This window comes from Desmodus rotundus, chromosome 6 (genome assembly GCF_022682495.2).
Source record: "Desmodus rotundus isolate HL8 chromosome 6, HLdesRot8A.1, whole genome shotgun sequence".
Taxonomy (NCBI): Eukaryota; Metazoa; Chordata; class Mammalia; order Chiroptera; family Phyllostomidae; genus Desmodus; species Desmodus rotundus.
The window spans coordinates 146,966,625-146,993,953 of record NC_071392.1 but is presented as its reverse complement, the minus strand read 5'-3'; the positions used below and the strand labels follow the sequence as shown (position 1 = coordinate 146,993,953).

At 40.5% G+C, this 27,329-nt stretch overlaps 2 protein-coding genes across 15 annotated transcripts; one reads left to right on the top strand and one right to left on the bottom strand.

The window, feature by feature from the left end:
- Positions 1-1,715: 1,715 nt before the first annotated feature.
- On the bottom strand, positions 1,716-12,458 carry PTTG1 (PTTG1 regulator of sister chromatid separation, securin). 14 transcript variants are annotated; one of them, XM_024576996.3, is made up of 6 exons: positions 12,316-12,458; positions 8,409-8,509; positions 7,752-7,936; positions 6,424-6,517; positions 2,539-2,697; positions 1,716-1,883 (listed from the first exon to the last, which is right to left on the bottom strand). In XM_024576996.3, the coding sequence occupies exons 2-6, from the start codon at positions 8,497-8,499 to the stop codon at positions 1,804-1,806; spliced, it is 609 nt and encodes a 202-aa protein (XP_024432764.2). In that variant the 5' UTR covers positions 8,500-8,509; positions 12,316-12,458; the 3' UTR covers positions 1,716-1,803. The 14 variants fall into 14 exon arrangements, with proteins under 14 accessions (XP_024432764.2, XP_045041117.2, XP_024432765.2 ...); XM_045185182.2 differs by having other exon boundaries at positions 7,752-7,933; XM_024576997.4 differs by lacking the exon at positions 12,316-12,458 and adding an exon at positions 9,062-9,116.
- Positions 12,459-12,839: 381 nt separating this feature from the next.
- On the top strand, positions 12,840-26,295 carry SLU7 (SLU7 homolog, splicing factor). The gene is made up of 16 exons (XM_053926932.2): positions 12,840-12,936; positions 14,280-14,465; positions 15,091-15,244; positions 15,592-15,672; positions 16,005-16,169; positions 17,042-17,110; positions 18,746-18,793; positions 19,002-19,133; positions 19,396-19,493; positions 19,668-19,735; positions 19,847-19,986; positions 20,827-20,988; positions 22,489-22,593; positions 22,745-22,816; positions 22,916-23,032; positions 24,433-26,295. Exons 2-16 carry the CDS (start codon positions 14,296-14,298, stop codon positions 24,610-24,612), a joined length of 1,761 nt encoding a protein of 586 aa, XP_053782907.1. The 5' UTR covers positions 12,840-12,936; positions 14,280-14,295; the 3' UTR covers positions 24,613-26,295.
- Positions 26,296-27,329: the final 1,034 nt, after the last annotated feature.

Genomic DNA, 27,329 nt, shown 5'->3' with positions numbered 1-27,329 from the left:
AATAGCAAGTGCAAACAATGATGCAAGCACCTGGAACTCTCAGACATTATTGGGTGGAATACAAACTTAGTACAGCCACTCTGAAAAAGTATGATAGTTTTTATAAAGTTAAATATACGCCTACCTTATGAATGAGCAAATCCATTCCTAGGCATTTACCCCAGAGAAACAAACACCTCTATTCACCCCAAAATCTGTGCACAGATAATCACAACAGCTTCCTTCATAAGTGCCCAAACCGGAAACAACCCAAATGTCCCCCCACAGGTGAATGAACGAACAAGTCATAGCATGGCATGTCCAGCAACAAAAAGGGAAGACTACTGACAAATACAACATGAACACGCCTCAAAGGCTTTCCAACATCTCAAAAGGCTACATACCACGCACCGCCACCTCACGACACCCTCCAAAAGTGAAACAACGGTGACAGAGACGAGCGGTTTCCAAGGGTTAGGGCTGGGACGAGGAAAAGACTATAAAGCAGAGGTTTATAAAAGCAAACATTTTCCGCAGTGGGCCAGATAGTAAATATTTTAGGCTTTATGGGTTGCATAGGGTCTCCATGACATCTTCTTAATTCTTGTTTGTTGCTTTGTCCTTTTCACACTTTAAAAATATAAAAACCCTTCTTAGCTTCTGGGCCTAAGAAAATGGGCCACAGGCCAGATTTGACTCAGGTGTGGCTTGCAGACCCCTGCTACATGGAGATAGAAAGAGGGGGGCATGTGGGGGGTGTGATGCAATTGTCCTGCATCCTAGCTGCAGGGGTGGTGGACGAACCTATAGATGCGTCAGAATTCACAATCACTTCCCTTCTTAAAACCTTTCCGCGGCACCTCCTCAGACAGACTCCAAACCCCCTTAGTTTACACAGCCACTTGGCCCCTGCTTCATTCTCCAGACTCGTTTGTTCCCAGCTACACTCTTGGCCCAAACCTGAAGAAAAAAGGGGTGTCTCCATTTCCTACGCTGTGTTCTGCTGCGCCCTGGCTGTCCCCTCTGCCCAGAACACTTCCCTTCCATCATGTCTCCACCGCAACATCTGCAATCTCTCATATTTTGATTCCAGTCTCAAGTTTGGAATCAAAATACTGGCTCCACTCGTATTATTTTCTAACTCATCATGTCCTTGTAATACCAATGAAATTCTGAGCTTTACTATGCTCATCTGAAAAAGAGGGTCATAAACATGAAACACGATAATGCTTATTTAACACAACACAATTCCCAACACAGGGCAAGGAACTAAAGAGTTTCCTGTAGGTAAAGAGGAGACCTTCCCATGAGTGAATTACCTGCTGCAATCTTCAAAGAACCTAACTGAAGATCCCAAGGAAGTGGAGTTCTCAGGAGATGTGGAGCTTTTCAAATTCTGATCACTGAATACTGGGTATTAAAGTCACTGGAAACTAAATAGAACCAGCAATAAAGAATGCCTAGCAACAGATACTTAGTGAGCTTGAAGTGGCTCTTCCAATTAAGAAATCTAACAACTGTCACCAGTTAATGGCCACAAAAAAGCAATAAAGTACACATTGAGGGGGATATGTTTCAGGGAGAAGAGTGGCAGCTTCTAACATAAGCTGTTAAAACAAACCAAAGGGTTTAATATTTTTCAATTCAGACAAACTTCTATTGTCAGATGATAGATTCTTATCTATTAGCCCTTCTAATGATACTCGTTTTTATATTGTTTTAAGCAAATTACAAATATCAACCGCAATATTAAGAGTCTGTTAAGGAATTACTTTATTAATACAAACTGTTACACATACACACAAACTACAAAGCAGGAGGAAACTAAAGCTCTGCGTCATAGCACACAGGCGGCAATTCGACATCCAGAGTCGAGAGAATGCTTGAGGGAGACTGCAACGGATCTAGAAAACAGGAATTTCTCACTCAGTATCTGGAACCCTTGATTCATTGCCCATCTCCACACAGACATCAGCTGTCATTTTTAATCATCAGTTGTCATTCCCTCTGTCCAGTGAATCCCTATGCCTGCCCCACCTACACAGCAGTGAGAGCCAACAATACCACTAATGCAAACTGTGAATTTTAAATTATGAAGTAGTGCAAGTCATCTCATCAGAACAAACAGAAAACACTGGTGAGGGCCTCTCGCACCACTGTGAACCAAGACCTCAAACACCGCAGTGAGGTTTTGTCATTCTGTGCTATTGTACAGACGCCTTCATCCTGTTCAAGCTCTGGATGTGACTTGGAATTCCCATTTTGAGCAAGTCTATTATACCTCAACTTATAACCTACAAAGCTACATGCTAAGTTCCATCTCATTTTGCTGTATCTCAGGCTGTCCGGATTCCAGAATGACTTGATTTCACCGGGGCATTTGGAGCTAAAAAGCAGTACGAACTGAGAATAGCTTCCACTGTTCTGAAACCCCCTCCTGGGGTTTGAAGGGCACAAGTGACTGGCAGGCTAACCTTTCACATGACTGTCCCCACGGTGATGCCAGTGTCCTGGTGCTAACCGCTCGCGGCCCTGCCAGAAGGGCCCTTGGGCACTTACCAGACTCCCACAGTGGAGTGGGCATCTTCAGAGGTGAAGGGGGACCGAAGTGTAACAGCCTTTCGAGTTCCCTCTCCTCCTCGAGGATCATGAGAGGCACTCCATTCAAGGGGAGCTGGGCGATCCGGTGCTCTTCGGGCAGGTCGAAACTCTCAAAGTCTGCCACGCACAGAAAGGATTTTGTCAGGGCGGCAGTTCTCAGTCTGGTCAGCAGACTCCCAGGAGCCTGAGCTCCTGTCAGAGGGCCCACGAGGTCAAAACCAGTTCTCTAGTAACATTAATACCGTTTCCCACTTCGCTGATATTTGCGGCGATGGCACAAAAGCAACGGTGGGTAAAGCAGTGTGCCTTAGCATGGGTCACGGCAAGGGGCGATACACTTTGTTTAGAAGTCAGTCATCTGTTCCTCCCTACCACTCACCTGCAGTAAAAAAATGCCAGTTTTGCGTACAGTAAAGAGTATTCATTTTTTTTAGTTCTCGATTTTTGAGGATGTATCTTTGTAATATTCTGTATGATAAGAAAGTAAGTATGCCAGAAAGCACTCTGCTGCATACTAAAGTATGATGGTGAGCTCAAAGAAAGAGGGTTTGGGCAACTGCTCGATTTGCAAGCTAAACTAGAGGCCTTTTCCCAAACGCCATTAGTTGAAAGAACTGAAAGACAAATTGTGGTTACTCAGAGTCGGGTGCTGGCTGCACATTTCCTCAGAGGAAAGAAAGAAATCTACCCCTTCGGGGAAAACAGTGTTTGTTGCCAATGATAAAATTCACAATTTCAAGAAAAAAACTAGAACTTTGGAAAACTTATCTGCAATCATTAGTTTGACAGCTCCCTCGTACTTAAGACTTTAAGATCGGTGATTAAAGAACTGCTTTTGATACTGCATAATGAAGCATTTCAACATTTGGTTAATCTACTTTTTTCAAGAAACCAATATTCCTCAATGACCAATGCGTGATGAATGAAAGAATAAAATACATTTGAAGTGCAAAAAAGACCCAGTCATTTTACTGCCAGAGTATAAAATGTTCATTGATATGGTTTCAGACTGCACACTGTATGTTCAGAAACAGCCACTGATTGATTTTCAGTATAGTATCAAAGAAAACTATACTTATCAGAAGAGACTATTAAAAGCTTCCCCCTTAAAGATGAGATCATATGGTATTTGTCCCTCACCATCTGGCTTATTTCACATAATCAACAGAAGAAAAAAGCAAACAAAATATAACCAGAGACATTGAAGTTAAGAACATTCTAACAATGGGCAGGGGGGAGTGGGGAGGGGACAGTGAGGAGAGGGGATTACAGGAACTACTATAAAGGACACATGGACAAAATCTAGGGGGAGGATGGATGTGGGGGAGGGAGGGGGGTTTGGCTGGGGTGGGGTGGAGGGATGGGGAGAAAAGGCACACAACTGTAATTGAATAACAATAAGAATTTTTTTTAAAAGCTTCCCCCTTCTGGAACTAGGTATCTGCATGAGTCCAGATTTTCTTCATCTACTTTGACTGAAACAGATAGGACAGACTGAATGCAGGCTCAAAGGAGAATCCAGCGGTCTTAGATTAAGCCGAATAAAGCAAATTTTCAAAAATATAAAGCCATGCCAATCGTTTCAATAAGCTTTTTTTGTTTTGGAAAAGTTATTTTATATATTTTTTAATTATTTATATTAACACAATACGTTTACTATTTTTAAACCAATTAATAATTTTAAATATCTCCATTTTAATTTCTAACACAGGAAATATAAACAAAACACACAACTGGGGTCCTCCTTAATTTTTAAGAGTATAAAAGAGTGATTAAACAAAAATTTGAGAACCACTGTCTGTGTTATTTAAAACTGGTTTTTCTTGACAGTAACAAAGTAGGATTTAAATATTGAATCTTTCCTCTTTGCAAGGAGATTAATCATTTTCTGAAAAGAATAAAAAGGGCCCTGGACAGGCTGCTCAATGGGTTAAAGCATTGTCCAGATACACCAATACATGTGAAAGTTCTCTGAAGCCTAAATACTAGGAATTTGTCTGCTCCTTTGGAAGCCTGGTAAAACCTAGAAGTTAAAAAGGAACTGAATGACAGTGACTACTTAATTTAAAACCACTGGATTATGAAGGAAACCAGAAACAGACCAAAACTCAAGAGGAAACAAGTCTGTGACATAACAGGGCCAATTCCCTTTATCCACTAAGATCTCTTAAAAATAGTCACATTATCAAAGGAAGACAAAGATCCAAATCAAAGTTAAACTAACTACAGATGGCCAATTATCAAATATGCTCTCACGTGGGCACACACACCCCCCAATTTAAAACAGATACCCACTGTGTTTCTGATAAAGATTAGAGTTTTTAAATAGTTGCAGCCAGAGAGCATGGGGGAAGCAGGAGGTGGCTTCAGTAATTTATGCTCCTATTTTAAAGGACAGGTTGGCCATGCCTCTTTCCGGAAACACAGCATGCTGGAGCCCTCCTTCCGGGCCTACACCTCCCTCACTTCCTCAATGTCTGAATGGTAATCATTAGCACGAGACTCTCAGTGTCATCACACAAGGTTTCTAAAGTTTACTCACCGGGCACACTCATAAACACAACACTGTAACTTCCAGAGTACCGACCACGGAATTGTTTGCAGTGTAGAAAAGCCGGAGCTTATACCCTTTGCAACAGCATGGATGGAACTGGAGAGCATTACGTTAAGTGAAATAAGCCAGACGGTGAGGGACAAATACCATATGATCTCACCTTTAACTGGAACATAATAAATAGAAAAAAAAAAAAAAGGAAACAAAATATAACCAGAGACATTGAAGTTAAGAACAATCTAACAATGGACAGGGGGGAGTGGGGAGGGGACAGTGAGGAGAGGGGATTACAGGAACTACTATAAAGGACACATGGACAAAATCAAGGGGGAGGGTGGAAGTGGGGGAGGGATGGGGGTTTGGCTGGGGTGGGGTGGAGGGATGGGGAGAAAAGCCACACAACTGTAATTGAATAACAATAAAAAATTAAAATTAAAAATAAAAAAGAAAAAAGAAAAGCCGCAGACAACCGGGATGTGTACTAGTACAATGACCAAATGCCCTTTGGGTACAAGGGCAAAAACTCCAGCTGAGAGCGCTAGAAGGCCCTGCTTGAACCACACCAGTCCTTGGTCCTACCTCAGGATCTTTGCACACACTTCTGTGTACAATGCTCTGGCCTTACCCATCCTCTTCCTCACCTACCTGTCTCCTTACGGCTCTCAAGACCCCACTTTGTGTCACTTTTTGAAAGCTGCCCTGCTGTGCCAGGCTCCCTGTAACAGGCCCTGTATTTCTGCTTGCTCACCCTCACAGTGAGATGATTTGTTCAGAACAGGACAAATCCAGAGCCTCCAAATCGTGGGCAAGTCAGGGTGGCCTCTGGCATACAGTAGCTTCTCCTCAAATATGAGTAAATTAAAGCTGAAAACCTGGTTCTACCATAAAAACGTTTCAGATACATGTAGCAGGTTGAAGGAGTAAAAAAATCATGTTTTCACTGGCTATATGAAGTTTTCAGGCATTGTCTAATTTGCTATAAAGCCCACTTTCTAACAGGCTTACTAGGGCTGCCACTGTAGACTGACTTGTTCAAGATTAGTGAACACATCCCCCCCCAGGAGGGAAAATGTTTTCCACATCGCTGCTCCAATTCCCCTTCTGACCTAGGATGATGCCTTACAAATCAATCTACTAACAAGTGTATCTGTTCAAAGCAGCCCACATTCAGACAGTCTCGTTATAGTTTTGGGTCATGTGTTATATTTGTAACCATGTAAGTTACAGCTGAATTGGATTCTAAGAGAAATTCAAGGCTAAAGCTTTTCTGTAATACCGACGGATACTACCTAGAGGATTGAAGGGAAAGAACTTCTCTATTTCTGGATAGGTGTCATCTGAGGCAGGAGCAGAGCTTTTTCCTTTAACAGTCTTCTCGGTCACCTAAAACAAGCCAAGAAGATATGAGTCAGTGAGAGGATTCTTCAAGACATGTGAAGGCTGCCCTGGCCCGGTAGCTCAGTTGGTTAGAGTGTCGTCCTGATACACCAAGTTGCGAGTTTGAGCTCCAGGCAGGGCATATACAAGAAGCAACCAATGAATGCATAAATAAGTGGAACAACAAATCGATGTTTCTCTCTCTTTCTTCCCCTCGCTCCCTAAAATCACTAAATTCTTTTTTTAAAAAAAAGACATGAAGGCTTCACTGAATTTTAAACCTTTTCAACTTCATGCTGACTTCTAAGAACCATGATCCTTACTTCCTTTTTTTTAATTTATTTTTTTCATCCTTAGTTCTGTGATTACATACGAATACAATTCAACAAGCAATTCTAGTATCGAGGCTCAAAAGTTAAGTCTGAAATTTCAGTATTAGTTACTGTCAGAATGAGCCATCAAGAAAGCAGAGCAGAAGTAATTAATCACTCAGCCTGACAGAGGAGGGAAGGAGCCTGAGTCGGCCAGCATACAAGCTAATCCTAAATGCCATTTTTGGCTTTTGGAAGTATGATTTTTTCATGTGTTTCCATCAATGTTACTTTCATTATTTGTTTCTTTTCTTAATACACATTAAACAAAACAATCATTCAAATAAAGTGTTAGTCCGCACGCCCAGGTCACCTTCCTCAGTCTGGGATGGTCAGCGAGCTAACAAATTATCACCTAACGGGGCTGGTGCCTGCTCTGGGAGGTGGGGTGGAGGATGGCAGCACCTGAGCTATTATATGCAAAGCACTTCCTATACGTGTAAGTAGATACAGACATACTTCATTTTATCACATTCGCTTTACTGCGCTTCATAGATTTTTTTTTTTTTAACAAACTGAAAGCGAGACCCTCCAAAAAAAGGACTCACTTTATGGCAATACTTGTTTTATGGTGGCCTGTGGCCTGGAACCCAACCCTCAATATCTCTGAGGTAAGCCTGTACTACCAACCAATCTGCTTTAAGACATTAAGGGCAGGTGAGGCAAAAATATTCACCAGCTGTTTCGGGGGCTTCTGATCTCCAGGTACAGAGGAAGTTCACAAAAACAGTATGATTCTCTTCTACCAATATGTTTGCTAACCTATATTTGCCCTCCTCACTGGGAAGAAAGCCAGATAGGATGCCAAGTCATTTTAAGAGTCCAGTGCTGAAGTGTTTAAACTTAGTGTCTTTATAGACAATACTTACCTTTTTAGCAGGAAAGGTTGTCTGTTTCTGCTTGAGAGGTCCATTAGTCTTTACTGCCTTTTCTGAGGCTCTATTGACAGTTCCCAAAGCCTTTCTGGGAGCTTTAGGTAAGGCCGGTGGAGCATCAAACATTTTGCCAGCATGTGTTGTTGAAACCTGAGATTTCCCATCTGAAGCTTTGACTGCTAAAAAAAAAAAAAGTACCATAAGATTATCGGGGCAATACACATCCGTGCAACTTGAAAGCTGATTGTGTATAAACTTAGCACCTAACTCTCACCGCAAACTCAACCCCCATTTCTGACCATGGAATGGCAATTGTCAATCTCGTTCAAAGACTGAACATGCAAAAGACTCATAACGAGCACGTTGTAACTGCAGTACAGGCATTACCTCGGAGATACTGCAGCTTCAGTTGCAGACCAAAGCAACTGAGCAAGTACAAAGCGAGTCACAATCTTTCTGCTGCTCGGTCTAGCCCTTAATTTGTAAAACATGCAACATCTGCGAAGTGCGATAAAAGGAGGTATGCCCGTATTCGGCAAACTTACCTCCAACTGCCTACGGAAAGTACACTAAAATGCCTCCCTAGGCTCCAGGGCACGTCCATCATTGATCCACAATACCTGTGTATCTGCCTGCAGCCCGTATACTCACAAGGCCGGAACCCCAGCTTCAGCCGGTCCTTAGGACTAACACGGGGGCCTGGTTCTCCGTTTTCCTTATCCACAAAGATCACGGTAGCCATTCTGGATTAACTAGGGGTGTGAAATACATTATTAGACCCTGGGGGTTGGGGAAGACCAGAGAATCTAAGGTGTAGCACAGACCGAACTTTCCTAAGCAGAGAGAAGCCCGAGCTTGTGCCAACCGGCACTTAATCCAGCTCTTCACTTTTGAAGGCTGCGTCAGACTCGAAATTCCATAAAAGTTGGCGGTTTGGAGCCGGCAGAGACCTGGTACTCGTCAGAACCGAACGGTCGGGGGTCGCGACGCAGGCCAAGGCCGCGGCTCAACCCGACTCGGCGCTACCGACGACTCGGAAAGCCCAAGCCCCGGGAACCTGGTCCTCGCCCCACCTCCTCCAAACCCCCTGACCCTGACCCACCCTCCACCCCGAGTCCCGGGCCCGCGGCGCCGCGCCCCACATCCCCGGCCCCCACACGCAGCCCCCTGACACCGGCTCCCAGTCCCCGGCCTCCTGCCCCTGGACCTCAATAAGCCTTTTTCCTCACCAGAACCACCCTCCCTGCCGCCCAACCACTCGCAACCTCTCGAATCACCGACGTTAGGGTCAACAACCGAATTACCACGCCTCAGGATCCAGCCGTCGCGCTCCGCCCGGCCCGGCGTTTGAACGACAACTCGCGCCCCTATTGGCTCACCCGCCCAGGAGGCGGGACTGGAGTGGGGCGGAGGCTCCCCGGAAGAACCAATGGGAGGAACCTAAACTCCTTGGGTTCCGCCCCGAAAGCTTTTTTCCCTACAGCTATGTTATCTAGGACCTAGATTATAGCTTGTTTCTTGGGAAGAGAAGGAAAAAAAAAAATCAAACCTCCTGACACTTTAAAAATTAACTTTTAGGGTTTTTTTTTTTACTTGCTCCCCACCCAGGTAGAAGAGGCGTGAATATGGTCTACACTTACAAATAATTGTGATGATTATTATGATATCAGGATACAGAGTTTTGTTTTGTTTTTTCCTATGACACTTGAGGGGCTAAAACGTTCTTAAATGAAATGATTGTGAGGTTCAAAAAGTAATCAGCAACAGAACTATTTTCCTAAAGTCTTCGACTAATCAACTATTCGTCCAGAGAGTTAATAGACCAGATCAAATGAAAACGAAGAGGCATCCTGGAGTAAAGGCATTGTAGACTTCAGGAAGATCACTGAGGAAACAGGGATACATTACAGTTGAAAAAATACATAGTCAGGTGGGGGCAACAACCTATATAGGTCTAAAGTACACTAGCAGAGAAGAATGAAAAACTAAGAAAAAATATAAGTACCGATAGATCAAACATCAATATTTGAGTCATTCTATTATGATTGTTATTAAGAATGGATAGATTAGTCCCTAACTGAAGGCCTCTCCCCAACATTTCAGGCTAGGATGATGTTTCTAGTACGGCAACAGGAATCTTCGGTTTCGGAACAAGAGGATGATCCTAATGAATACATAATTCAGGCGTCCTTAATAAGTCTATCATTTAGTAGGGACTGGCGTAGACATGGTTCTCAAATATGGCAGCTCATTGGCCCTTCTTCCCTGGCATTTCAGGACCAAAATTGATTCATTCAGTAAACAATTATTGAATGCTGCTTAATGCATCAAGTACAAAGGATCCTAACTGAAGAATATGAAGAAAACAAAATAACCATGCATACCTTTATTACCTCTTCCCTGTCCTTTTTCTTGTAATCCCCACTCCTCCCCTTATTTTTTCCTTGTATCACCTTCTACATACCTCAGCTCCATATTATATCATCGGCAAACAAAATTGTTCATTTTTGAAACCAAATCTGTACAACACCTACAACTACCAAGTGGGGATCCTCTATCTCCTAAGGTTTGGGGCTGCAAGGTTTATACCTCCCTAGGGGTAAGTCTTCCCCTTACAACAGGAAGCACTGTCTCCCAAGGTCATTCAGTAACTGAAAATGTCATAATCACCTCCTCTTTGAGTGACCACTGTTTTCTTATTAATGATGCTTCAGACCTACTTTGTTATTCCAAACAATTAGTGGGGTACCCAATTGTTACACCACCCTCACTTCACAAGGGCACGCAGATCCTAATCAACCCCAATTGTATCCTAATCCCGATTTACAGCGACCCATCCAGAGCTGCTTCCTTAAATTCTTCTCAAATCAATCCTCCGAAGAGGAACCCAAACCTTACAAAAGATTCTCCCCTCTTGTCCAGCACATTCTACGATTCCTCTGGAGAGGAGCCCTCTGGCTTGTGTTTGGTGGTTTGAACTTAATACACCTCAGCACTTCCAAGCAAATGTCAGTAATTGTTTTAAGGAGATAAAAACCAAGTGTGGGTGATTCATAGACTACTCACTTTCAGGCTATTCTCTGCACTATATTCCTTTACCTATTGCCCCGTAGAATCAAAATTAATATTTACATTCCTAAACTCTAAGCACTGCAAATTCTTGATAAGAAAAAAATAGATATTAAAATGGGCTATCTTATTGAGGCAAAAATGTTCGCCATTTTCACTTCTACATTTTAAAAGGAATGCATGTTATTTTGACAATTTTTTTAAATGACCAGAGTAGATGGGACTAAAAATGAAAATTCAACTTGAGTAAATGTGAAGATTTAATTGGCTTTATTTAATGATTCATGAATCGGGCAGCACCCCACCCAACAACTACAAAACAAGAGCATTCAAACGGTTTATATAGGAAGAAGGATGGGGCAAGGGAGATATTAACAAAAGAGAAGAAAGAATTATTTGGGGGCCAGGACATCTTCTGGGGGGGTCGCCGGAGGAAGAAGGGGAAGGTACTTATCATGCAGATATATTCTTTCCGTGGGGGTAACGGATGAAGAGTGCCCATGTGACAGGTAACCTTACTAGGACTTGACAAAGGAAAGTGTCTAAACTGCAGCTGGAACTTGATCAGTAGCCAAGGCAACACAGTAAATTCCTCACCAAGACTTCTCTGGGACTAGCCACATATATTTTCCAATAGCTCCAATGAAAAAGAAATGATTATAGAAGGCAGTCAGTGCCCGTTCTTTCTACATCCTAAAAATGTGTAAAAATAATTGCTTTGACTAACCTTCCCACCACTCCAGGTGCTTGATGACCCTACCTTATCTGTATATTCTCTCCACCTGAGGTAAACCTATTAGTCCTTGAATATATGTAACTAAAACAGCTGATGCACAGCTGTATTTTTCTTTGTCCTCCTGCTTATATAAACATCCCCAAACTTTGCTCTCACACAATGTCTTCGGACGGGCCCAAATAAATCTCTTTTCTTAAATTTACAAAGATTCAAGTCCTCCTTCCTTGATATGCTTGATTAGAAAATCCCAGACTGGGTGATTTGATGATATTTCTGGGATTGGTTGCAACTGCAATTAAATCCAAATTGGGGGTAGGCGGCAGCGAACAAGGTCGGAGGAGGTAGAGGGATATAGGTCAGAGAGGTGAAGCTGGAGGGCCCCGGAAAATGGTCTGCAAGTTTCTAATTCTTAGGTACAACCTCATAGGCGAGATGAACGGCAGGTTCAGGAGGGAACGGCGAACGGGTACCTTGAAGGAAGCTGCCATCCTAAGCTTCAGACATCGTACTTAGGCCCAGTCAGACCAGAACTGTGTCGTCAGTGGTTTTTTAATTAAAAGGATGTCACTGGATCAGCCCTACCCAGCATGATAGCTATTAGCTGCTTGTGGCTCTTAAGCACTTGACATGTGGCAAGTCTGAGCACGTGCAATATCCGTATCAGATTTTGAAGACTTCGTTTACTTTTTTCTAACGGCGAATTAATATCCTGGATATATTGGGTTAAATAAAATATTGCAAAAGTAATCTTACCTGTTTCTATTGTCATAATATGGCTACTGGAATATTTTAAATGACACCTACGGCTGGCATTATGTTTCTCTTGGACGGTGTTGCTTTAGAGGGTTTTAAGCTTGGGTAGTGGGACGTGAAATTTGGGTTTTACCGAGGATTGATCGGAGAAAGTCAAAGAGTAACAAAAACTCGAGATCTCGCGATATCAACGTCTCGGGATCTTGGGACGCAAAGAGTAGTTAGTGCGCATGTGTCCCGCGGTGGCTGCCGGGAAGCTCTGAATACAGGAAGTAAACATAGACGTATTGGCTTTGTTTCTGTCCGTGCGGTGGTTTTGGGGTCCCCTGCGCCAGGACTGGGTGAGGAATTATTTTGAGAACTTTGGTGGGGAGAGTAGTGAGGCAAACGGAAGCGGGGATGGTGCGGGAGGCGGGGATGGTGCGGGAGGACAGTGCAGTGGGGGTGGCGTCGGTGGGGTTGTGTACAAGGAGACGAAGGTTAAGCTAGAGGACCCCGGAAAATAGGCCGGAAGCTTCTAATTCTTAAGATACACCTTCTTGGGGATGAGGAACTCCAGGTTGAGGAGGGAGCAGGGAACGAGCACCGAGAAAGAAGCCGCCGTTCTAAACTTTACACATGGTATTGTACTTCGGCCCAGTCAAACCAGAACTGTGTCTTTAGTGGTTTTTAAAGTAAAAATTATTCATTGGAGCTGCACTGCCCAATGTGATAGCTGTCATTTTTACTTGTGGCTCTTAAGTACTTGAAATGTGGCTAGTCTGAGCAAGTGTAACATCACCATCGGATTTTAAAGACTTTTTTTTTTCTTATGGCGACATAATATGCTGTAAATATTGGGTTAAAGTACTGCAAAAGTAATTTTACCTGTTTCTTTGTATTGTTGTAATATGACTACTGGAATATTGAAAATGGCATGTAGTTGGAAAAAGGAGTAACACTAAGATGGTAGCACTGAGAAGATTAGATGAATAAGAGTGATATGCAGAAGGGGCACATAATTTTTAATGATGAAATAGGTATGGGGATTAGCTGGAACACTTACGTAAAGGGATGAAAGGTGGTGTTTTTCATTAAGAGGAGAAACTGGAAGGAGAGTAGATTTCATAGAGGGGATCATGAGTTTGAATTAAAATATGTTGAGGTTAGATGCCTCTGAGACCTCTAAGTGGAGATGCTGTGAAGTAAGCAATTGGAATATATGTGTCAGAAGCTCAGATAAAAGGTCTGGAATAGAGATATAAATTGGAGCCAACAGTGGTGTGCTGTGGCTACTCAAGTCTTGGAAATGGATGAGCTTATCCTACTAGTGGGGTTCAGGGTGATGAAAGAGGCGATAGGACTGGGCCTTGCAGAATCCAAAATTAACTAACTTGGAAGAAATGGATGAAGGAGACAAGAGGAGGAGTGAGAGGGGTATAAGAAAAACCAGAAAAATGCAGGGTCCCCTAAGCCAAGGGATAAGAATATAGCAAAGAGAGAAGGAACAGAACTGAAAAGAATGTCCAGTGACAACTTAGTGGCAACTCTTCAGAGTGGTCAAGCTAAATTAGAGTGATTGAAGAGGGAAGTGGCTGATGATGAAACAGAGGTAATTAATATAGATAACTCTTAAGGCATTCAGTCTTTAAGGGTAACAAAGATCAGACCCTGTTTACTCATTAAGGGTTAGTGTGGTAGGAAAGTTTAACATTTACAAAGAGAGGGATTTGGAAATGCATATGAGAGAATCTTAAGAAATTTTAAATACATATGTATGTCTCTTCACTTGTAAATTAGAATTGAGGGAGTAACTACAATAGTGGAGACTTTTAGTTAGGGGACTTTCCTCACAGATACTGTGAAAGAATAAGAACATATGAGACAGTATTTATTATCCACAGTATATATCATTAGAAGGTAATTTTGATAGATGAACTTGTGAAGGGCTATTTACACTAATACAGGTTTCTTCCTTTTCAAAGAGGAGGCCAGATAACAATGTCGGCTACCGCTGTGGATACAGCTAATGCTGCCCCCCTGTCGGGGTCCAAAGAAATGAGTTTGGAGGAACCAAAGAAGATGACCAGAGAGGACTGGAGAAAGAAGAAGGAGCTAGAAGAACAGCGAAAACTGGGTAATGCTCCTGCAGAAGTTGATGAAGAAGGAAAGTAAGTAATTTTTTGCATGATCTATTCATTCAGAATTCAAATTCATGCCTACTTTATCAGTTCCTCATTCTTCGACAGTAAGTTATCGTTACCATTTACATCATGTTTGTTTTATTTATTTTATCAAGCTCATATGTGTACGGTTTAGTAACCAAATAATACTGAAGGACTTATAATGAACACTATAGTCCCTTTCAACTCTTCCTACTCCCCATCCCATTATAGAAGTTGACTACTTACAAATCTTTGTATTTTTTAGTTTTTCTGACTGTTACCTCCACATGTCTAAATAATACACTTAATCCATTATTTTAATCAACTCGAAGACATTACTGTTTGCCTCTTGCTCTGATACAAGATTTATCTCATTAAAATACATCTCTCTTCCTCCTTCAGTTATATCACTATTCTTCGTTTCTTTGTGGGCAATTTTCTTACTCACCTTTAAATCACTATTTTTTATTGTTTTTTTCTTATTTAATATTAGAGAGATATCAAGCATATCCTCTCCTCCCCCCACTACAGTGTCTGTCCTCTCAGATTCTGTATAGGCTATCTTTAGTAATTGTAATATCAATTACTTTTTTAACTTTATTCTCTAAAAAAAAAATTTCTTTTATTACAGAGACATCAACCCTCATATTCCTCAGTATATTTCTTCAGTACCATGGTATATTGATCCATCCAAAAGACCTACTTTAAAGCACCAGAGACCACAGCCCGAAAAACAGAGGCAGTACAGCTCCTCCGGAGAGTGGTACCAGAGGGGTGTGAAGGAGGTGCGTAGGACCCCGTACCTGCCCTGTGTAAATGGAGATTCTATTTTAAAAACTTAATGTAACGGCCTTTAATACAATACTGTATAAAGGAGAAATGGATTACGTAACTTTGTATCTGGTATTAAAATTCACGATCCACATGACATTAGCTCCCGTATTTTATTTTATACATTTTATGTTGCTGAAGTCCTTAAACTTTCTCATTTATAAAAGTGTAGAGACTCTCACTGGTTATTCTTTTAACTAATAAATCATTTCATTAGACAATGTAATGAGAGCCAATGTTATTTCCAACTTACTGAGATAAATAAAACATTTTCTTTGTTTTTCTTTTTATTCGCGCACAGAATTCCATAACTACTAAGTACCGCGAAGGAGCGTGTGAAAATTGCGGGGCCATGACGCACAAAAAGAAGGACTGCTTCGAGGTAAATGCCCCTCGGGAACTTGGGGGGCTGTGGTCAGCGCCTTTCCTTCTTCACTCCCTGTCAGAGCGCTTAATTCTTTGTTCCTGAAGTTACCTGTTCTTAGCTACCAGTTAAACAAAAATTAGCTTGCGTGAAAGTAATCTTAATTCAGCATCGTTAAATTTTTCTGCTGGAAGACTAACTGGTAATTTTATAAAATAGACTATAAAGTGGAGTCTTTATTTTATAAATAGACTCATGATATGTTCACACCTGCTCTGTAAACATCATATGAAATTTTCCTCTGGGCTGCAGGCACTCAGGGAGAGATTTAATCTTACTCTGTTTCGCAGAGACCTAGGCGCGTTGGAGCAAAGTTTACAGGAATCAATATAGCTCCAGACGAACATGTGCAGCCTCAACTGGCGTTTGACTACGACGGGAAGAGGGATCGGTGGAACGGCTACAATCCCGAAGAACACATGAAAATTGTAGAAGAATACGCCAAAGTCGATCTGGTGAGCAAAGTTCCCGCTTTCCTGGTGTTCTTAACCAATGTACAGTTTGCTCTGTCTCTAATTTAGCGACTCTATTTTTTTGAGTTTAAAGATGGTGGCATTTTTTATGTAAGCCTAATTGAATAATGAGCATAAACAGTGTGCTAGCCCTGTTTGGCAGCAATTTCTTTTTATCTGAATCGTGTGTTGTCCTTTACTCCCTGACTTAGGTTGCAAAAAATTTTGGAAGTGTGAGAACAGATTACAGTGTCCAAAGTTTTTGGCTCTTTAAGGTTATAAAATTGGTTCCCAGACTGTGTGTTGCCTGTGGGCCTACTTTACAGTTGTCTCAGAGCATTCGAGGGTGGTAGAAGGGGACGAGGAAACTTGTTTCAGAAAATTGGGTTTTACTTTAATTCAACCTCGGTTTTTTTCTGTTGTGTTTTCACCTACTCACCCCTATTTAAAACCATAGCCACACTGCTGTTTTATTTTTCTAAGAGGGAGTTGACATTTAAAAATCATGAGATTTTACATAATCTAAATTTTATCTTCTCGTAAGTGAAATATATGGTAATACTGGGCCCGCCTGACAAGAGTCAGTCATCTGGAGTCAGGTGGCTGCCCGTTTTAGATGGGGCTTGCTCTCTGCAGTTGACCACACGGACACTCTGGCTCAGTTTCCATTCATGCCTGGTTCAAACAGGAGTTTGTAACTGCTGTTCCTTAGAGAGCATAGGCCTAGAGCTCCAGGAAATCACAAAGAGATGACCTTGTCCACCGACCTTTTCTGAAAACCATACACTGATTCCTCTTAAATGTATTACAAAAATGAAATGTTCATTTGAATGTTGCAAGTAAATTGCAGATGTTTTGTTTTGTTTCTTGGTTAGGCAAAACGAACACTGAAAGCCCAGAAACTCCAAGAAGAACTAGCCTCGGGAAAATTAGTGGAACAGGCTGTAAGTAATGAAAATGATCAATAAAAAAGTTGCATATCTTAGTAAATGAAAATTGAAACAATTTATTTTATGTATCTTCTGCTATCGAGGGACAATAAAACTGACACTTTTATAGTATTCAGGCAAATATAAATTGATGTAATCATGTTGGAAAGAATATTGTCATAAAATATTTGTATACCTTTTCTGGAATTAAATTAGCAAATTCTCCATGCTAAAGAATTTTCTAGTATTCATAAAAATCATTGTACACAAAGATGTTCACCATAGAATGTTTTTCATTTGCAAGAAATGGAAATGGTTTAAATTTCTGGAAGTAGGTAATTGGTGAAGTAAGCTATCCTGCAAGCTAACATTTTAGCACGTAGATTTTAGCACTAAAATTAATGGCACAAGCTAACAGAGGTTAAAATCCAGCTTTGCCACCTGTCTAACCAGGTGGTCCTAGAAAAATTAATTTGCCTCTCTGAGCCTCAGTTTATCATCCCTAAAGTAGGCTACCCCCTAGGGGGCTTAGCATACATACCACACAGTAAACATTTGGTATTAGTAGCTGTTGTTGTGATTATTTTTACCAACTTTGGAAAAAGAAAAATGGCCTGTTTCTTTTCATCTAACATATTCTCTGTTTGTTATAAAAATAGTACCATTTTCCCAGTAAGCATCCTTACATGTCTGTAGAGCACTGATAACTTTTGCCACTGGGGAACTTTGATACTAAGATTAACTGCATGTGGTGGAGCAGTCTCTGTTACAGAGATTCAGCTGTCTGTATAGCAATACAAATGTCCTTTGTTGAACTAGCCATTTGTGGGAACTCCCAAATATTTTTTTTAATATTTCTGATATTGAAAGTAGTACATATTTAGTGAAATAAAAATTTAAAAATTAAAAGAATAAATATCCCCTTTGTTAACTACTAACATTTTGAAGTAGGTCTTTCTAGGTCCCACGCCACATCCCCCACACACGTGTTGTATATGTGCGTAACTATAATAACAACATGCTTTTTATGTGGATTTATCTTTACGTGCTCATGTATCACCTGCTCCTTCAATGAAACAATATATAATGCAATCACAACTTGTCTTCTCTGTCATTAAATACAAACTTACTTACTTTTACATAAATTCACATGGTTCAAAGCTCGAAACAATTTAAGATGCACCATGCAAAGTCTCACCCGTCTCCACCCACCCTGTCTCTAACCCTCATCCCTCCATAGCCTTTTATATTTTTCTTGTGGATTTTTTCAGAGTTTCTTAAGCAAATACAAACAAATAGAAACATATAATGAATGTTGTTTCCCCCTTTTGCCCACCCCCCTTTTTTAAAAGATTTTATTTATTTTTTAGAGAGAAGGGGAGGGAAGGAGAAAGAGGGAGGGAAACATTGATGTGAGAGAGAAACATACATCAATTAGTTCTCTCTTATATGCTCCCAGCGGGGACCTGGCCCACAACCCAGGCATGTGCCCTAACTAGGAATCAAACCAGTGGCCTCTCAGTTCGCAGGCTGGTGCTCAATCCACTCAGCCACACCAGCCAGGACTATCTTAACTTTTTTTAAAGTGTTAAATAATAAGTAGATTTAGTGGAATAAAATAACAATTTTTTTCCTTCTGTCATGATGTAGAATTCTCCAAAACACCAGTGGGGAGAAGAGGAACCAAATTCTCAAATGGTAATGAATGTTTGCCCTATTTGCGTATGTGTTAAACTTCAATTTCTGATGGCGAATATAATAATGATATAATTATTACTAATGTAATTAGTAATAATAACAGCTTTAAAGAAAACAAGTAAGTAAGGGTATGGTTAAAGGGAAATGAAAGGAAAACAACTAAATGCTATTTTGCTTTTCTTACTATTTTTTTTTCCTCCTTATTCAGGAAAAAGATCATAATAGTGAAGATGAGGATGAAGATAAATACGCAGATGATATTGACATGCCTGGACAAAACTTTGACTCTAAGAGACGGATTACTGTTCGGAATCTTAGGATTCGTGAAGATATTGCAAAAGTAAGCCTGGACAACTTAGTGCACACATTTAAAAAATATTTGTCTTCCCAGCCTAAAATGTACCTACTCTTTTGATATCTGGGCATTATATGAGTCAGGTAGTCAGTCATTCCAAAATTAGGTGTCATTCTGGTTTTTTCTCTTCAGCTCTGCCCCAGAATGCATTCACACACAGAATTGATTGTGATCACCTTCTAGTCTGCTGAAATTTTTTTGTTGGAAATAAACGTTAATACAGTCTTTAAACATTTTCCTATTCTAGTATTTGCGAAATTTAGACCCAAATTCTGCTTACTATGATCCCAAAACCAGAGCGATGAGGGAGAATCCTTACGCCAATGCAGGGAAGAATCCGGATGAGTAAGTGTCAAGTTAAATGTACAGATTTCGAGGTGGAGGGATGAGGGGGTTTGCTTTGAATTGTAAAATTGAATCTACATTAAAATGAAGCTCATCTGTGGTTGGGTCAGAAAGAATTAACTTTCCTTAAATCAATCTCTGAAACAGTTTTTTTTCTTCATTTTATATTTACAGAGTGAGCTATGCAGGAGATAACTTTGTTAGATACACAGGTGATACCATTTCAATGGCTCAGACACAGTGTAAGTGTTTGCTGTATTGTCAAGGCATTTCATACCAGCTCCTAAGAAATTGGGGGCATTTTAAAACACCATGTAGCTGGCAACTTACTCAGATGTTTTGAATCGCCCTAGTGTTTGCATGGGAAGCCTATGACAAGGGATCCGAAGTGCATCTGCAGGCCGACCCTACCAAACTAGAACTGCTGTATAAGTCCTTCAAAGTCAAAAAAGAAGACTTCAAAGAACAGCAGAAAGAGAGCATCCTGGAAAAGGTAATTTTGGCAAAAATGCTAAAGAACGTTTCTTAAAGAGAAGTTACTAGTTAATAAGCACTTGACGTACACTTGAAATACTATACAAAGAGAGTCCCTTTTAATCCATCAGGAATAGTCCTTTCTTTCCATTGACTTAATCACTTGGCAGCTGGTATTAGCATAGCTGTATCCCTGAGCTTTGGTAGCAAACACACCAACCCAAAACTTCACAACTTAAAATGAACACTTAGTTCTTCTCATTCTATGTTGGTCTGGGCCTGCTCATCTGCAGCTGGATGGTCTAGGATGGCCTCACTCTGGTCTCCTAACAGTTGGCAGGCAGGTTGTCTGAAGAGGGCCGTATCTGGAGCAGTTCATCTCTGCCCCTCCTGGGCCGTCATCCTCAGTAGGCTAGTCCAGCTTCTTTCCATGGCATTGTCAGGTCACCAGAGATAGTAACAAAATGTGTGCCCCCGTGCACGAGTGCTTTCCAGGCCTTTGTGTGCATCACACGTGCAAGTTTCCCGTGGGCCACAGCAAGTAATATGGCCAAGCCCGGATTCAAGGAGTGGAGAAACAGACTCGGTCTCTTCAGGGGAGGAGCATCACAGTCATGGCAAATGGGCATGTGTATAGGATAGAGGAATGTATGGCCACATTCAGCAGATAAATAGCAACTGAGACATCTCGTATTTGTCTATGAAAATCTGGTGGCATTTGTTTCATTGTGTTTTGCGTAACAGGACCCATAAAGAATATTCCTTTAATCTTTCTGATTGGAAATAAACTCTTCAGTAAGGAGTTGAGTGCAAATCTTTATCATAAAATGTATTTAATAATGTTCGATGTCCTTTTTAGTATGGTGGCCAAGAACATTTGGATGCCCCTCCAGCTGAACTGCTTTTAGCTCAGACAGAAGACTACGTGGAGTATTCAAGGCATGGGACAGTCATCAAAGGACAGGAGCGGGCTGTCGCCTGCTCCAAGTATGAGGAGGATGTGAAGATCCACAACCACACGGTATGTGCTACACCAGGCCCGTTTTGTGTCCTTGTTAGCATTTGGCTCTGGGTCATATCTTCATGTTACAGCTCCATTACTGAATCATGACTGTGCTTTTTTTTTACATTTTAAGTTTGGTTTGTGAATTTTTCCAAAAACAGGAGAAAATGTAAAAGAATACTACTCTGTTTACCCATATACCCACCACTAGATTCAGAATTTTTTTACATGTTTCCATATATGCTTTGAAACGCTTGAAAATTACAGATATTATAATATTTCACCATAAAAATTATATGTATCTCTTAAAATTAGAGATACTCTTTTTTTTATAGCTGCAGTACCAGTTCAGAAAGTTGACATTAGCTCCTTAATATCATCTAATCTCTTGGCCTTATTGACATTTTCCAAAATGTACTCCAAAATGTTTTTAAATAGCTCTTTGGAGGGTTTTTTTGTTTGTTTCTTTATTGTTTTTTGAGTCAGCATCCAAAGTTTATTTTGACTGTTATTTGGTTGTTATGTCCCTTTTTTCTAGAGTATATCTCTCCTTTTCCATGACAGTGACTGTTGAACAGATCGGGCCAGTTACCTTGTAAACTGTCCCTTTCCGTAGTTGACTGGTTTCCAGTGATATAAATAACTTTCCCTCCATCCCCTGTGTCTCCTGTAAACAGGAATTCACATTTAAAGGCTTTATTAGATATGTTAGGTATTTTGACAAGAACACTTCGCAAATGATGTAGAATGCTTCATGTTGCATCATGTCATAAAGCATATTACGTCACTTGCTGTACTTTTAAAACACCCAAACTACACTTGTCTCTCTAAGTTAGGTTACAAATGTAACTACCTGTGGGAGTCAGGCAAGTAAACATACGTGAGTGAAGTGAGCCAGGCCCATTGAGCAAAGCCAAGAATATAAACCTTGTCTATAGGAGCATTCACTGTTCATCAATAGCTAATTCTTGCCAAGCAGGAATGTGGGCCCAGAATGTCATAGTCCTTAATTTTTCAAGAGAAGTCACACATCCTAAATTTTTAAATAAGTCTTGGGAAGAATATCAAACCACTGTAGTGTAAAACCTGCTTCTTACACGTGAGGTCAAGACAACCTTTGCTTGTTAGCTAGCTCTGGAATCCTTATAATTTTCCTCCCATGTTACCTTTAAAAGGGCTGTATTTTATACTCCTATGAACAGTATATCAGAGTCCCTAGTTCAGGTTTCCTTTTTTTTTTTTTTTTTTTTTTTAAGGGTGTGTTCTTTTATTATTATTTGTTAAAGATTTTATTTATCTTTGGAGGGGAAAGAGCAAGAGAAACATTGATGTGCAATAGATACATCGGTTGCCTCTTGTATACCCCCAACCAGGGATCTGGCCCACAACACAGGCATGTGCCCTTGCTGGGAATCAAACCAGTGATCTTTTGGATCGCAGGCCAATGCTCAATCCATTGAGCCACACCATCCTGGGCTCAGGTTCCATTTTAAGTAACCTCTCTTTCTCTCTCTGCAGCATATCTGGGGATCTTACTGGAAAGAAGGCCGATGGGGATACAAATGCTGTCACTCTTTTATCAAGTATTCCTACTGTACTGGAGAAGCTGGGAAAGAGATCACTGTGAGTAATTGTCCTCCGGTTCTTAGAGCTCTAAGACAGCCAACGCCTTAAGTCAGAATCTGTATGAAACATGTATCCCCATGCTTCACACTTTAACTTGCATAATTGATAACTATGATATTCGAGCCCAATTGCATATATTTTCCCACAGAATTCAGAGGAATGTATTGTAAATGACGCAGCTGGAGAAGAATCCGTGAAAAAACCCCAAACCCTCATGGAGGTAAGTCCTGAATTTTTAAAAACCTGAAAGAGGACTTTAAAATTTGCACTAAAGCTTTGTTTTTGCTTAATAACACTATGTTTCAATCCTCTGTGTCAGATGCATCAGGAAAAACTAAAAGAGGAGAAAAAGAAGAAAAAGAAGAAGAAGAAGAAGCATCGAAAGAGCAGTTCAGATAGTGATGATGAAGAAAAGAAACATGAAAAACTGAAAAAGGTACGTTGTGAGATATAAATAATGAAAATGACCACAAGCACCCTTTATCGGTAAGGGACCTTAGGAAGTGAATCATCTAGGACCATGGCCAAGCTCATTATAAAAACGGAATGAGTTCCCGTTCTGGGCGATTTGCTCATGTCACCTCGTATCAGGTCAAGAATGTGAGTGGAGATTTTGTGTGTCTCATTACTGCCTCCTTCCTCAAAATTTGACAAATACCACTAATGTACAGGCAAAACGTGCTTTGTAAAGCTGTAATTTTAGCATTATTGACATGTTTCCCGGAAAGAATTGCCTTCTGGCTCTATAATCTGTAAGTCTCAAGTCCTTGGGAAAATTCAGAATTACAGTCTCCACCAGAAGCATCACTTGTGGGCTGCTGTCAGTAAAATGAGCATCATTCAGTTTTTGCTGTTTACATTAAAAACCCTTTATTTTACTAGAGCAGTTTAAGTATAAGCAAAATTGAGAGAAGGGTACAACTCTTCCCTATAATATCATTTATAGCTTCCCATCTTATCAGCATCCCCCACCATTATGGTACATTGTTAAAACTGATGAACCTGCATTGATATATCATAATCACCCAACATCTAGTTCACTCTTATTTTTTAAATTTTTATTTAATTTATTGGGGTGACATTGGTTAATAAAATTATATAGGTTTCAAGTGTACAATTCTATAATACATCATCTGTATATTGTATTGTGTGTTAACTACCCAAAGTCAAGTCTCCCCAACATCTAGTTCACTCTTATTTTTTAAATTTTTATTTAATTTATTGGGGTGACATTGGTTAATAAAATTATATAGGTTTCAAGTGTACAATTCTATAATACATCATCTGTATATTGTATTGTGTGTTAACTACCCAAAGTCAAGTCTCATTTTGTTACCATTTATCCCCCCTTTTACCCTCATAAATAAACATTGAGATATCGTAGAATGACTTGGGCTCTATGATAATAATCACATAAGCCAAATAGTGATTAGTTGCTGCTTGATAATGGAAGGGCTGACTCCCAAGCTCTTCCAGGTAATCTGGGGGTGGGGTGAGGGAGTTTGTTTTGTTTTTTAAGATTTTGTTTTTATTTTTAGAGAGAGGGGAAGGGAAGGAGAAAGAGAGGGAGAGAAACATCAATGTGTGGTTGCCTCTTGCACACCCCCAAATGGGGACCTGGCCCACAACCCAGGCATGTGCCCTGACTGGGAATTGAACCAGTGACCCTTTGGTTCACAGGCCGGCACTCAGTCCACTGAGCCACAGCAGCCAGGGCATAATCTAGGTTTTTGATGTAGCAGTTTATATTCAGTGGAGTCTTGTGGTATTCTGCCACTTTGCAACAAAAGGAGCTGGGGTAGAGCCATGGCACTCATGTTTTTCTTCTCACTATAGGCACTGAATGCAGAGGAGGCCCGCCTTCTTCATGTCAAGGAGCTCATGCAGGTTGATGAGAGGAAGCGGCCTTACAATAGCATATATGAAACTCGGGAACCCACGGAGGAGGAAATGGAGGCCTATAGAATGAAGCGGCAGAGGCCAGATGACCCCATGGCCTCTTTCCTTGGACAGTAGTAACTCGCCACAGTCACCCATGATAAACACAGCTGATGATAAATTCTTTTCAGTTTCTTGCCAATGATTGTAGATGGAAAAGTCAGTGTCTGCTCAGCTCGCTGCCTGACTTTAATAAAGCTTGCAGGAGTCCTATGGTAAATTTACTTCTTTCCACACTGAAGAAACAGAAGAAAAACGAAGAGGTGTACCTTAAGTGCAGATTAAGGTTGCATTTCCAATTTTATATTAGTGATACAGAAAGAGGCCTTGGTTCGCTTGCCCGTGCACTACCTCTCACACACGTGCTCGCTCGCTCTCTCAAGACTGTCTTCATCTCAACAGTTAAGTCCTAACCTTTACTTCTTCAGTTTTTATGGCACTTTATCCAGAGTTTGCACACATTTTAAAGGTAGCTTACTCTTCCTCAAAACCAGGGAATCATTTTTTTTATTTTTTACTTTTACTCTTTTTTAATCCTCCCCTGAGGATATGTTTATTGATTACAGAGAGGGAGAGAGAGAAAAACATGGGTGTGAGCGAGAAGCGTTGATTGTTGCCCGCCCGCCCCGACAGGAACCTGCAGCCTAGGTATGTGCCCTGACCAGGAGTTGAACCTGAAGCCTTTTGGTGTTCGGATTGACACTTCAACCAGCTGAGGCACCTGGCCAGGGCTGGGCTTCATTTTTTTAAATTAGTGGTAACTATATTGTAGCTAGTTTATAGTGATTTGTTGTTGCCTCCTAAGGTTTTCCTGGTCTGCAGCTAAAATAATTCAGTCTGAAAGGAAATTTGTAAAAGATGTGAATAACTTTATCCTCTGGTAATAATTCTGTTTTTCACTTGTTTATACAATTTTGATTGTAAAATATTTACTTGTGTCTTACACCTAGAACTAAATGTGTGAGCCTTTGGATGGAAAAAGAACTCTCTTCTCCATTCTTGAGTCAGAGTTGGACATTTTACCATTCTGGACATGAGCCTGTAGACAGAAATCCTTTCCTGTATCATAGAGGATATAGTTTATGATACTATTTTATTGTTTTAATTGTGATTGTTTTTATGTAACAATCATGAATATGAAATTTGACTTTAAAAGCTTGTATAATTCCCTTGTACCTAATCTTTGTATCCAGCAGGTGTCACTTTGTAAAATTTGCGAAAGCAAAATCTGAGGTTGAAGGTTTCGTAAAAGAACTATGAGGATAGCTTGTAGGGCTACTAGATTGCCATGACCCTCCAGCCTCTTCTAAAGACATTGTGAAAATAATACTGACAGAGAACAGGTCCATGAAAAAAAAAAAATGAGTTTCAAACCTCTGACATGAGTACATTGACTTCTAACAGCTCGTTGGATTTTCTCAGCTACCAAAATCCGCTAAGATACTGCATTAAGTTAGTATCTCAGAAATAATTTGGTGTTCGCTATGGCAGCACATACACAGAAGTAAGTCTGCTGGGAGAGCAACTGAACCTAATTGTCAAGTACTGTGAATATCCACGTGGTATCTAGACTCAGACTGGTATGAAATTAAAATAGCAATGCCAATAGATCTCATTTTAACCACTTCAAGAATGTCAAAAGTTTGTGTTTTCATATTCCTACTTTAACATAGGATAGTTCAACATAAAGTCTGAGACTGGTGTTTATTTTGTATCTTATTTATATTTTGTTAATAAAGATATATGATTGAGAATACTTAAGTATGTATGAAATGGTTTGTAGCATTATTTCAAATATCTGGTAGAAAAGTGGTTGTTGAAAGGGCTCTGAGGGAGCCTGGGTTAGTTTCTGTGAGTTTGAATCAAATTTTCAGGGTCCTTTATCTCAAAAAATGTGTCACCTATCCTTTCTGGGCCTCTATTCCCTCTCCTGCAAAACCTGAATTAGTCTGATTTTAGAAAGAATTCTGTAATACCTGAAATCATGTCTCATTTGTGTTTCAGTTAGGAAGAAAGGTAATATCCAGAACATTTCTCCAGACATGTGCTTTGACTTTTAGCTCAGTAAAAGCTGCCTTTTGAGTGTTGGAACTGTGTGCTGTAGTTTCCATATATAACTTACCTCCTCAAAAGGACTGCGTGGGGCAATGAATGGTGTCCGTACTTTATAACAAGCACTGGGCTTAATGACTCCTAGTAGTTTGCTCAAGGCCTAGGAGTTCAAATTGCTTGGGCCAGGACATGAAGCCAGGGTTTCTCTGACTCTAAAGCCTACTCCTTTCTCTAGTATTTAAGGCCCTAGTTCCCTGGCCAGGAAGGCTGGTGTCTTGCAATTTCTTCTGCTAACAGAAACCTGAAGCGTACCCTCCATCTTTGCCAAGTTCACCATCAACACCTGAAGATGATACATGTGGCCCACATTCTTAAGCACTCCCTGCTCCTCCAGCCTTATGGGATGCTTCTAACAAGATTGATTATACAAAAAAAAAAAAAAAAAAAAAATGAATATAATGCCATTTCCTTAAATATATAAGAATTCTGGACAAAAATATACCCCAAATGGTACAGACAGCTATGATTGGATTTGTTTCTTTAAATATTTTTTAGTTCCTCTGGAGTTTATCTCTAAAATTTAATCTCTAATATAGGTTTATTACTTTATGGCCCTGTTAAAAAGAATTATAAATAAAGATCTTTTCTCTAAAATAGATGATGATTCTCAGGAAATTCATCCACTTGCTCTTGATTGATGGTGGGGGGTTGGGGGTGACCTGCATGGGCAAGAGGACCTGAGC